The sequence below is a fragment of the Diplotaxodon limnothrissa genome, linkage group LG16 (genome assembly GCF_057381915.1).
Source record: "Diplotaxodon limnothrissa isolate DT_005_m linkage group LG16, D_limnothrissa_male_GT1.1, whole genome shotgun sequence".
Classification (NCBI taxonomy): domain Eukaryota; kingdom Metazoa; phylum Chordata; class Actinopteri; order Cichliformes; family Cichlidae; genus Diplotaxodon; species Diplotaxodon limnothrissa.
This window is the reverse complement of record NC_140611.1, coordinates 2,531,016-2,543,021: the sequence shown is the minus strand read 5'-3', so window position 1 is coordinate 2,543,021 and position 12,006 is coordinate 2,531,016. Positions and strand designations below refer to the sequence as shown.

General features: G+C 43.3%; 1 protein-coding gene across 1 annotated transcript in view; it reads right to left on the bottom strand.

Moving 5' to 3' along the window:
• Positions 1 to 12,006, bottom strand: part of LOC146615559 (contactin-associated protein-like 5) — a 135,047-nt gene that overhangs the window by 31,568 nt on the left and 91,473 nt on the right. The window contains exons 11-13 of the mRNA XM_085375275.1: positions 9,862 to 9,968; positions 5,880 to 5,999; positions 2,069 to 2,269 (exon numbers count right to left, since the gene is read on the bottom strand). Of these exons, the coding sequence (XP_085231401.1) occupies positions 2,069 to 2,269; positions 5,880 to 5,999; positions 9,862 to 9,968 (428 nt within the window). The remainder of the gene's footprint in view (positions 1 to 2,068; positions 2,270 to 5,879; positions 6,000 to 9,861; positions 9,969 to 12,006) is intronic.

Genomic DNA, 12,006 nt, shown 5'->3' with positions numbered 1-12,006 from the left:
CAGAGCGAGTAGAGCTTGGGTGATGCTGCGTTTTGCAGTGGATGCAGATTTTAAGATAAAAAGATTCAATACACTGACCTCTGTCGCTGCTGGCAGCAACGATCCCAGAAAACTCCTGTGACAATGCTTCAGGCTTCATTAAGTTTTGCACCTTAACAGCCTGACGACTACAACCTTCTCTAAGCTTCTCAGCTACTCTGGATTACATTCAAACCAAGTACACAGCCTGTTTAAATTCAATTAACACTGAGGTCTCGGTTTGTCCTCCAGTCAAAATCAGAGAACAGAAACACTTCTGTCCATATTATTTGTCTATGTTTGCACCTGCAGTTACCTTTTACCATTTTAGTAATCTTACAGGTTCACTGCAACATCACACTGTGCACCATCAGTCTTAGTCATGTAACCTGTCTGATGGTTGTACCTGATGCTGCAGAGACACGTGGCTGTTGCGCTATTTCTTTCAAATATGTCCTCTTTGGGGTGGACAAGGAGGACACGGGCCAACAACAGGACAGCTGGAGGACACAAACAAAGCTTCTGCTGTTACAGCTCAAATATTCTGCCCCACGTTTTACACACACCGGCAACAGGTGGCGCTGCCCCTATCGTCCAATCCTGTTAAGCATAAGTGGACGCATGGACGGAGGACGGTCTGGCACGAACTCTCGCGCCTGACTCCACTCACTGTGTGCTTAGCTGTGATGCTGCAGGTGGTGCTGAGAGCCACACTGGAATCAATGATGACATCATTTGAATTCATTTGATTTCCTGCATAATGAATTTTTTTGTGTTAAAAATAAGACAACAGATGTCCCAATATAAAGTCACCTGACGGTGCAACAGCTGACAAACCAATTTTCACTTGGTGCTATTTTCTATTTTCTAGGAGCCACTTTAGCACAGCTTTAAAAACAAGTGTTTAAAAAGTGAGCCGTCTGATGTAAATTCCAGGGTAAGTTCATAAAGGATGCATCTACAGGAAAATCTTGCTAGTTAAAAAAGAAAATGTGAAAAGAACAAAGAAGACTGCTGAATAGGACATCAAAAAGACGAGTAATTAAAGCGCTGTTGTGAATGTTTAATACTAATTCACTGTCACGTTAAAAGCCACAGTTGCCTCAAAGCAAACTGAGTTCATTATGAGTATTTAATGAAGAAAAAACAACATGTTTAAAATGCAAATCACACCAGGGCTGCGTGGTTTCAGTACGAGGACATGACTGAACATCTGTGTTCAGGCTGGCAGTCAGAGGACATGCTGCACAGCAAAACGCCACAACTGGAGGTGAACTTCAGATGTTTTTGGCAGGGCTGCACCAGAAAACCCAGCGGCCCCTTTGAACAGCTACTGCTGTTGTTTTTTCTGCTAAATTAGCACGATGAGTGGCATCTCGTCTAAGAGCGATTTGCATATTCTGTTGAGTAACACTGTTGGTTAATGGATGCTGTTTATACCTGCACGCTCAGAGAAGTGGATTACAAAAAGACATTTCACCTTTTTTCCACGGGAGATACGAGCGTCCAAACAACAAAGACGGCCGTTACAAAACTCTGACTGTTTCTTCGAGTGTTCACGCAGCTATGAAATACGCTGTTCTGGCTCTTGTTTGATGTCTGGGGTGATAATGAACTTGTTTGTTTGTGCACACATGCTACCCAGGGAACAGCAGAATCATGAATCTTTCATGCTTTAAGCGCGAGTGCTCGGATGTTTGGAACACCATAGGTGCCAGAGATCTGAGATGAATGTACACCAAAAGATTGGACAGATTGATGTTGAAGGGGGCAGCCGCTTCCAACGTGGCCCCGGGCTGACAGCCTGACAATGCAACACAAATAACACAACGTTCAGCTGCTTCATTTGGATGAGACCACTCAGTCCCACAGTGGGGGGGAGCCAGCCGTGGGGTCAGCAAGCAAATGCATGTAAGAGCATATAAACAGGTTTGCCCTGTATTTCTGCTGACGCACGTGTCCAGTGTCTACTCGTCTGAATCCAGTGCAGCTGTTCTCAGTGATGTGGTACTGGTGACAGCACGGGACATGTTTTAGGACAGCCACTGACCTTTTGTGTTAAAAAGACGGGACTTCCTGCAGTTGTAAACCACTTCCTGTTGGCACTGTTCCGACCCAGATACGATGGCACGTAGTTGTTTGGCCGAAGCGCTGTAGTTGAAGATCATGACGTGAGGTTTCTGAAGGGATGAGGTCTGAACTGTGACCGGAGCTGTGCTGTTGTGGGACAGCACGGTCCACACCTTCTTCTCTGCAAGAAAAATGTTCCCGCGTTACTGTGAAGCCAACATCAGCACCTCCTGCACCAAGATACATGCTGTAGTTTGGGAGCATTTCAAGTTGCTATACATCAACACAACTGTTATATCCCAAATGTTAATAATGTGCATGCATGAAGTCCGTAGTAATTACATAAATTGCAAAAAAGTAGAATAAACTACAAAAAAATCGTATAGAAAATCTTTTTTGGTTTTTTTTACAAATATTTCTAGTTAGAGAAATTTAAGAGGTTCATCACCCGAAACTGAAAATAGAAAAAAGTTGCACAAAATAGTTTCCAACCACAGGAAATTTATTTTGAGTGTCTTCATAGTTTTCTTTTTATATACTGCAGGAAAAACAAAAATAAATATTCTAATGCAAATTTGCAAAAAACCAGCATGTGCATCGAAATGAACTGTTTCCAGTGTAATTTGAGTTCGAAGCATCCCAGAAACTATTCACAAAGGCATAAACTCAGACATGAATTTTAAAAACACCAGCATATCTTTGTAAATGCTCTATAGGAAAAAACTACCGCATTTCGGGACGGTAATGGCGGACATGCGATAGTTCGCGCTGACGTCTGTTCCCAGTAGGAAGTCTTATGAACAGCTGATCAGATCGGCAAAGCCTGTTTCTGGAATATTGTGTTTTTGTTGCTACAAATGCTTTTATGCAATTTTTGCAAAGCTACATGTGGAAGGAAACCGTGACCGAGGACAAGCTGAATGCATAAGATGTAAGTACAACTCCTCCGGTTTCATATGCAACAAAAATTATTGTGCTAGTTTATGTGGTCGCAATTCTACCGAGATTTAAAAATAGTTATGCAAAACGTGCTCGCTCCGGCCGGCCATAAAGGGCTAACTGAAAATGACTTGATTGGCAAAACTCTGAAGTAAAAAACAAACAAACAAAGACATGACTTATCATTTGTTATTGACGAAAAAAAAAGGGATCCACCCCCCACCCTCCACCTCATGATGCTAAAGCCAAATGGCTGCTCTCTGGGAGTTTATTAATCGACATAATCAACTTTAATTTAATGCAGTGTGAAAAAAATGCACAGAAATAAATTATTTTTTTCAAGAATAATTAAATAGATTCAACATCTTTGTTCAACAGAACTGCAGACTGCACAGATGGTACCCAAAGGAAAACGTACTACAGCTTACTGGGGTGTTTTAGACTTATTAGTTACTATATACAGTAATGGACTTCTATACATTTTACATCAAATTAAAACTTTGGGTGTAAGATTCAGATAATTATTTATTAAAAGCTCGACATTTTAAATGAGAATAAGAAAGAAAAGTATGTCTTTGTGCCCCCTTTTCCCTGTTCATGCCCTATCGGCCCCCCTGGCTAAACTTTGCTAGATCCGCCCCTGCACAGTTACAGCCGTCAGCTGTAGAAAAAGATCCTGGTGTAGAAAGTATGTATTTAATATTACTTTCAAGGTCAAGGTCAAGGTGACAAATAAAGAACCTTGACCTTGACCTTGAAAGTAATATTAAATACATTCTAACAGCAGCTGATCAAGCTTAAACGTGCTGCGGTTGTTCAGCCGCTGGTTTCCTCTTTCTGGTGCAAAGTGGGCGATAAACAAAGAAGAGAGACGGACTCGCGACAGAAAAGCCGATCAGCTGATCATTGATCAGTGTCACGATTGAAGTAGCAGCCAGAAGAGGCAGTCGCTCCATATATCGGTTGTTAAGCTTAACACAGGAATGCTTTACAAACATTCAGAGATGAACTTACACACTTGCTTTACTTCTCTCTGGGAAAACTTCCTCGGAGATGAAATGCTGGTTTGGTAGCGAGGCTACAAATACACACAGCCGCTCTATCACGTGACGCACACTGCTGCGACGTGCTACGGTTATGAGCTGAGTTACACCGTGTGGCAAGTTTTGTGAGGTGCTTTCGTGATATTTAATGGATCGGATTACATTTTTTATTTCTCTCCGATATCCGATCCAGTAATTTAGGTCAGTATCGGACCGATACGTAATATCGGATCGGTCCATCTCTACTTCAAACCCTACACTTTGAAAAAGAACCTGATTTTATTCGTATCCACATACGAACACAGAATATTCTGGATAAAATCAGACGGCTGTGTCCTACTTCATGATTATTCTCATCAGGTTGGCAGGCTTACAGTTATTTACATCTCTAATGGATTCCTTAATTGAGGTCAAGTTGAGACATATTTGCTGCAGAACGACTGAGATTTTCAAGGAGACGACTGAAAAAACAAACCCTGGACGAGAGCAGCAGAGAACACCACGTTCGCTCTGTAATGTCATCACTGCTACATTAACCTTGCAGGGACGAAGCAGCTGGGAAAGTTGTGACAGCGCGGTGACGAGCACGGCCTCCAGAGTGTCAAAACTCAATATGTTTTGTCCTATATGTCATGCAGACTGTGGATCAGCTCGTGTCCCTCTGCCTGTCTGTCAAAAGTCACATCTCAGGTGACACAGAGCATATTGTGTTTGTGCCATCAAAAGCTCTTTCTGGCTCCCAAATCACAACACCCACACTGGTGACATCAGTCTGCTCCCACAGCTCCCAAACACCAACACCAACCCTCTCCCAAACGCAGCCTGGTGCCACGCGATCACTGTCGATATCTGTGCTACCGACAGCGACATTCGTAATTATTTTATCGACTCCTCTGCCTCGACGTAACTTTCCTCGTTTCTCCACGAGCAACAGATAACTGCCGAGATTTCAGAAATCAATGGGCAAATTTCTGTGAAAATGGATGTGGATATTCCTGTTTGCAGCACGGCGAGTGCTGCAGACGTGACTTTGAGCTGGGATCAGGTCAAAACCAAAACTTTTACCCAAGAAATGTGCAGATTTATGCATTCCTTCAAACGACTTAACAGTTTAAACGTTTTCATGGCACCGTGACTCGCCCTGCATCCAAAACATCCAGAATTACTGTCATGAAATGCACTGTGCAGGGGATTAACCCTTGTTGACGTTAATGACCCGAGCCTCTGGAGGCCACTGGGAGGGGGCTCAAGATCTCTAAGCCTGTCAAGTTGTAATCTTTTTTTAATATATTTTTAACTGGCTTTATTGGATGGATACAGGGAAGCGAGAGGGGAAGACATGCGGTAAAGGGCCACGGGTCGGACTCGACCCCAGCCGGTCGCCCGCTCATCCGACTGAACTAACCCGGTGCCAAGTTGTAATCTTTTTGATTTGAGAAGCAACAAATCCCACATTTCTGCTCTCAGCCATACTTGAGTGGACAAGATGACCTTTTAATTGAAGCATCATTCATGAAGACACCATGAAAACCTTTCCCTCTGATTAAAGATCGAGGCAACAAAAGGCAGCATGCTGCATATACATAAAGAACCAAAAGATTGGAAACAAATGAAAGATTAAATCTGTGTTTAACACACACCGAACATGCATTTAAAAACCCTCAGGAGGTCGCCTAGACTGCTGCTGGCTCTGGATCAATGCAGGCTAATCTATAAGCCAGTGCACTCTTTACTCTGAGCTTTCTCTGTGTTCTCGGGTGATGTTGAATGGAGTAAAAGGTGACAACACGAGGTCTACAATGATCTCACCTGTCATGTTGCAGTATACCTGTGTGGGCCCCAAAGGACCACTCCCATCTGGATCAATGAAGTAGAAGCCCGATGAGCTGCCACTCAGCTTGTAGGCCTCACAGGAAGACTCGTAAATGGCTGCAAGATGCAGAGTGGGACAGAAATCAGTCAGTCGTCCAACAATCAGCCCACGCTCTGACGGCTCTCGATTGGATGAGTCATGAATACACAAAACCTATCTAAATGTATGAACTCTGTGCTGTATTATAGAAGTGAACGATGTCCATGCTTTGGCTTTTTTCTTTATGCTAATTATGGCACCAACATCCTGAACCAGTGTCCTCCACACAAATCGATTCACATCAAGGAACATCTTAAACATCTTCACAGAGATACACACTAACAGAGGCCTTTGTTTGTGGCAGTGACTGTCATTTTAATGGGATGAAAGGACAGCAAACAAACGTTACTGCCTGCTGCTGGCTTCATAATAACTTCTATTATTTGATGAAAATAATTAAGTCAAGTCAGCCTATTTGTACGCCATGTTTTTCAAAAATAGAAGTCAATGTAACAAACTGAGATAAATGGCAGAGACATCACAAAGCATCCAAATACAGAAAAGCAAAAAAACTCAAGGAGAACAATTAAAACTACATGACAGCACAGGCCTTTGTGAGCTCCTCTAGATACCACAGGATCTGCTTTGAAGAGCCAGATGAGGCGAAAGACTAACATGACAGCACGAACCTTTAGTTTAGACCCACGGCAGGATGATGCCCCCGAGTGCCTGAAGAACCAGAACACCAGCGACATAGTAGCTCATCCTGTTCATGCTCCATCATAACTCACAGGTTACTACCTCTAAAACAACAGACATGACCCCTATGGGCTCAAACTGTGCTCATAAATATTTTGTACTTGTAAATCAGACGGTGTAGCTGTGAAATGAATTTTGTAACCTTGTGTGTTTGTAAAAAATATTCACAAACGTTATTTTTTGGACCGTAAGGCGCACTGGATTATAAGCCCGGCTACACGAAACAAAACAGTCAGAGTCTTGCTTCCTCCACTTCCGTGCCATTGATTCATTACTGCTGAATTCTCTCACAGCGGCTCTATTCCCGTGTTGTTGTAGTATATAATAATAATAATAATGGATTGCATTTATATAGCGCTTTTCAGGGCCCTCAAAGTGCTTTACAATACCACTATTCATTCACACTGGTGATGGCAGCTACGGTTGTAGCCACAGCTGCCCTGGGGCAGACTGACAGAAGCGAGGCTGCCATATCACGCCATCGGCCCCTCTGGCCAACACCAGTAGGCGGTAGGTGAAGTGTCTTGCCCAAGGACACAACGACCGAGACTGTCCGAGCCGGGACTTGAACCCGCAACTTTCCGGTTACAAGGCGAACTGTCACTTCTTTGAGCCACGATTAATGACTAACCTCGTATTGTGGATGGGTTATCTCAGTTGTTCTCCTGACTGAAGTTTGGTCCTTTTATAACATCCTGCCATGCGATTACATTTGTCTCTTTAACTTTTATCGAGTGGAAAAGTGTTAGCGTTCATCCTCCAGCTTCAGTGTGTTTATGTTATGCTAACATAGCTATTTGCTAGCGATCACGTAGCACATCATTATATAGCAGCTAGCCCAACTTCAGTAACCCTACAAACGTCACTGCTGTTTAGTTTTCTGTCTTCATTTATGTTGGAAGTGATAACAGAGCTGTACGTTTGAATTTCTCAGAAATCTCTCAGTCAGAACATGCTATATCATGTTTCGGTGGAAGCTAGCGAGCTAACTTCCTGCTAACTTCTGACTCCGTTAAATGTAATAAATCCTGTTTTCATGGATGCCTGATGTTTAACTTAATTGTTACACCTGGTAGAGCAGCAACACTGATCATTTTATTAAAGATGAAAGAATTTAGCGAGTTTTTAACTCTCAGTGATGCTGTGTGTTTGTTTGACTTTGGGACCTGAAGCAGACAGAGTTTAAGACCCAGATTAGCCATAATGCTCCAACAATCCATCAAGCAGTGCGGTTTCTGACAGATTTTTGAGCGCTGTGTACATAAAATTATTTCGAGCTCAGTAAGCACAACCAGAATTCATACATAAGGCGCACTGTTGATTTTTGAGAAAAGTAAAGGACTTTAAGTGCGCCTTATATTGCGGAAAATACGGTAATCATGTTTTTGTTAGGGTGTGGTTACAAAGGAAAAGAACTCAGTAATTAGCTTTTACCTGGGTATTTTTGAAAACGCAGATTTTTCTATGCGTTTGCACCTTTCGTCCACACGTCAATGGCGTTTTCGGTCACTGAAAACGGAGATTTCTAAAAGCTCCGGCCAGGGTGGATATTTTCTAAAACTCCGTTTTTGCATTTACGTGTGGACGAGAAAAACGGAGAAAACGCAGCGTCAAAGCTGTGCGCCTTTTTTGACGTCACAGTGTGCGCCACGTTATTGTTTCGGTGAAATGAATTTCTACAATACTGTTAATTCTACTCTCTGCAGTGTTTAAATGCTTACATATACACACAGTTACTGTCCCTCCACACATACGACTCGGTTCTGCTTCTATGCCCCAGCTTTGTTTACTTTTTCCCACCGAGGCTTCTAGACTTCTGATTGGCCAACATTTCTACACGGTTAGGAATCTAGCGCCACCTGCTGCTTTGGCATGTTCATAGCAGCGTTTTCCTTCATTTCTGCCTTTACGTGTGGACGGGATTGTTTTTTAAAACGAAAACGGAAAATCTCAGTTTTCAAAAATACCCGTGTACGTGTGGACGTAGCCTTAGAAAGACACAAATTCTCATCTATAGATGCACAAACATAAATCAGTTCACAGCTACACAGTCTGATTGAAACTGACCTGGAGAACACTTTGGCCAAAGACTCACATACACACACAAACACTGCAGGAGGATCAGTGAATCTGTGGATTGTGGAAGGAAAGATGACAAATACCTCATCAGTCCTTTGGCCACATAAGTCTCGAGTTTACTAATGAATGTTTCCAGCCACTGCATCTGTCAAAGCTAACAAGTCTCAGTTATGATGCTAGTGCCAGCCAGTATAACCAGGATAGTAAGGTGCTGTCCAGTGGAGTGTTTTCTAAAACCACCCAGAGGGCAAAATGAGACCTTTTTGTCACAGTCATGCAGTTTGAACTCAGCACGAGAAGTGTGTGTGTGTGTTCCTGTCTAGCTATCTTTGTGAGCACCGAAATCTCACTCATGGTCCTCACAAGTTTGAAGCATTTTTGAGGCTCAAAATGTGGTTTTAGTGTCAGGCTAGGGAAACCGTGACGTCAATGAAGGTCCTCACTAAGATAGCTGAATGGGCTTGTGTGTGTGTGTGCAAACTCCAGAGATGAAGCCAGACATTTCTGAATGTCATTGAATCTGCTGAGTGTTTTCAGACTCTGTCAGGTTTCAGGTTTTGAGTCCAGACAGAAAAGTTGATTTCACGTGTTTACGGGGAAGTTGATGAAAGGCCCTATTTTTAATTCAGCAGATGATCTTATCTGCCATGTTCTCTCCATCAGCCAAACACGACTGTGTTTGCCTGCATATAAACAAGATATCAGTATTCTGGGGCAGGGGAATTTCACACATACTTTCCAACAGCCGTCTCCACAGCAAATATCAAGGCGATGTCATAAAATGACAGCCGTAAGGAAAAGCTCCTACATGCAGAGTCAGTCTAAAGTCAGCCAGTCTAACACTATTTAGGGTGTAGCGAAAAAAGATTCTCAGAATTTTGAAAGTGAGAATAGCAGCATCGGTTGTAAAGGTCTTGTCAAGTCGAAGCAGGACAGCTTTTTTTGCTCTGCACAGGTGAAGAAAGGTACGAGCGAGGCTGGCGGATGTGTGCCGAATCGAATGACACAACTCGGCAGACCGAGACTAAATGGGGCGGTGCGGCGGATGTAATGGCGGCTTTGAGAGGAGGTGAAGAAATGAAAGTGAGACAAAGTGCTCACAGTTGTGACATGTCGCTCCAGCATAACCCGTCCCCGAGCAGTCACAGGAGAAAGAGCTCCACATCTGAGAACAGCGCGCTCCGTGCTCACACAGGTTAGGAAGGCATCTGCAAAGAAAGCACAGTTTAGGAATCCACTCATTTACTTAGTGATTGTACCTGATATATGGACATTTGAATCACTTTATTTCCACAGTTTGAACCTTTGATCCAGCACGACGACATTTCGACCCACTGTATGCTTGACTGTACGTTGTTGGGGTGACTCTCTCGACTTTACATGAAGAGTCATAATGTGCACACACCGTTCACCAACAGCACCAGCGTTTCACAGTCTGGGGACTCATCAGCTGAACTTCAGACCATGCACATGAACGAACGGTGAGAAAATTTTAACTCTACTGTCTCAATTTATTCCTACTAATAATAAATAATGATTTTGTATGTTATGTTTAAATGAGCAAACATTTAAGTGGAGATATTATCTGAATGTCAGGAGCGGGATCTCATTCACACCCCTCCCAGCCTGAGGGAGGGGTGTGAATGCCTGCTGTTCTCCCCCCCCCCCCCCCCCTTTCATTCACTTCTCATTGGTACACGGGGATCGGCCCGGCCAGTCTCCTTCGAGGCCTTCCCCTGTACACGGTCCCTCATCCATCATCGCTCATCATAACTGAGCTCGTGAAATAAAACTTAAAGGAAGTTCTTCCTTCCCGCTGACACGAGTGCTTCCCCATCAGGGATCATCTATTGCTGCAGCTTTTCTCTCTAATATTGTATATAAAGCACTTTGAGGTAACTGTTGTTGTAACTGGTGCTATAAGAAGATTTTAGCTTTACAATCTGGAGCTCTAACCGCGGCGATCTTCATCCGTGGTATCTGCCATTCTGCCAGAACTGCAGTTCAGCTGTTTCTGATCCATGAATCTCTGTCTGAGGAACACTTAAACAAAACAGGACTGAGTGGATCTGCAATGATGAACATCTGTCATTACAGTTAGTCACAAAGCAGAGAAGCAGAGTACACTTCAAACCCCATCCATGCGTGTTTTCCTGCGTTCTCCAGAGTCGGATTGGCGGTTCATCACACGACCGTGACACTTCAGTCACATTTCCAGCTAAAGTCACCAATAAAGCTAAGATGAGGGGACATCTATGGACAGTGTGTGATTGTCCAGTGAGGGACAGCTGTATGTGTACATACACACATCCAAGGAGAGGTTTGTCACAGACCTGACAGGCTTTTCAGTAATGACGCTTCTCAGGTTCACAAAGAAAGAAATGCTGCTGCTGTTAGCGTCTGCATGCTATGTTAGTTCAAATGCTCTGCCACACAAAACCACACAGAGCTGAGCAGATCGGCCCTCTGTCACCGCTACCAAAGGGGTATATCTATGCATGCATCTATGATTGGTCCTTCTCTTCAGACTGTAAGCAGCGATTTTAAAGTGAAGGACATGCAACATGCTAGCATGTCAGAAACAACACAGAACAAGTTTTCTCATTGAAAAAGCTGCAGGCAGAGATGTTCTGTCTTTTGACTGCTTGTAATTAATTGATTATCAAAACGTTTGCTAATTAACTTTCCCGTCTGCTGACTAATTGAAAAATCTGTAGCTACCTCCTGATGTGCTGAGCTCTTTCAAGCTTTCAGAACAACTGAGGCTTTAGGAGCTGCTCAGGATGATAACACTTTACTTCCAACCACAAAGAAGGAAAAACAAACAAACCCACATAAATAGGCGGCTTCCAGGCATCTGCATTAGCGACTAACAGAAGCAGTTGTTTTGTTGGTGTTTACAAAACCGATCTTTTATCCAGCAGGTAAGAAAGAGCCGTGCTCACGTTCCCCTTTATTCGCTCCTGTGCTGTCATGAACACCAGCTTTGAAGTCCCCCAAAAGACTCATTTGCTGTTGATTCATGTTGTGCAAAGTAAAAATAAAAACAAGTGTGAACTGACGCTTTCTCACACACTGCGCCCTTGTCTGAATTTGAGAAAGTGGAGCCGTGGCAGCGCTTCTCTAAAAATAAATGCATCTCTGTCACCTTCAGACAAGAATGCCCATTAATAGGATTTCACCACAAAACGTGTTTCAGGGAAAATTTTCAGCTGCACTCTTCTGATTAATAGTCCCGTCCTCGAG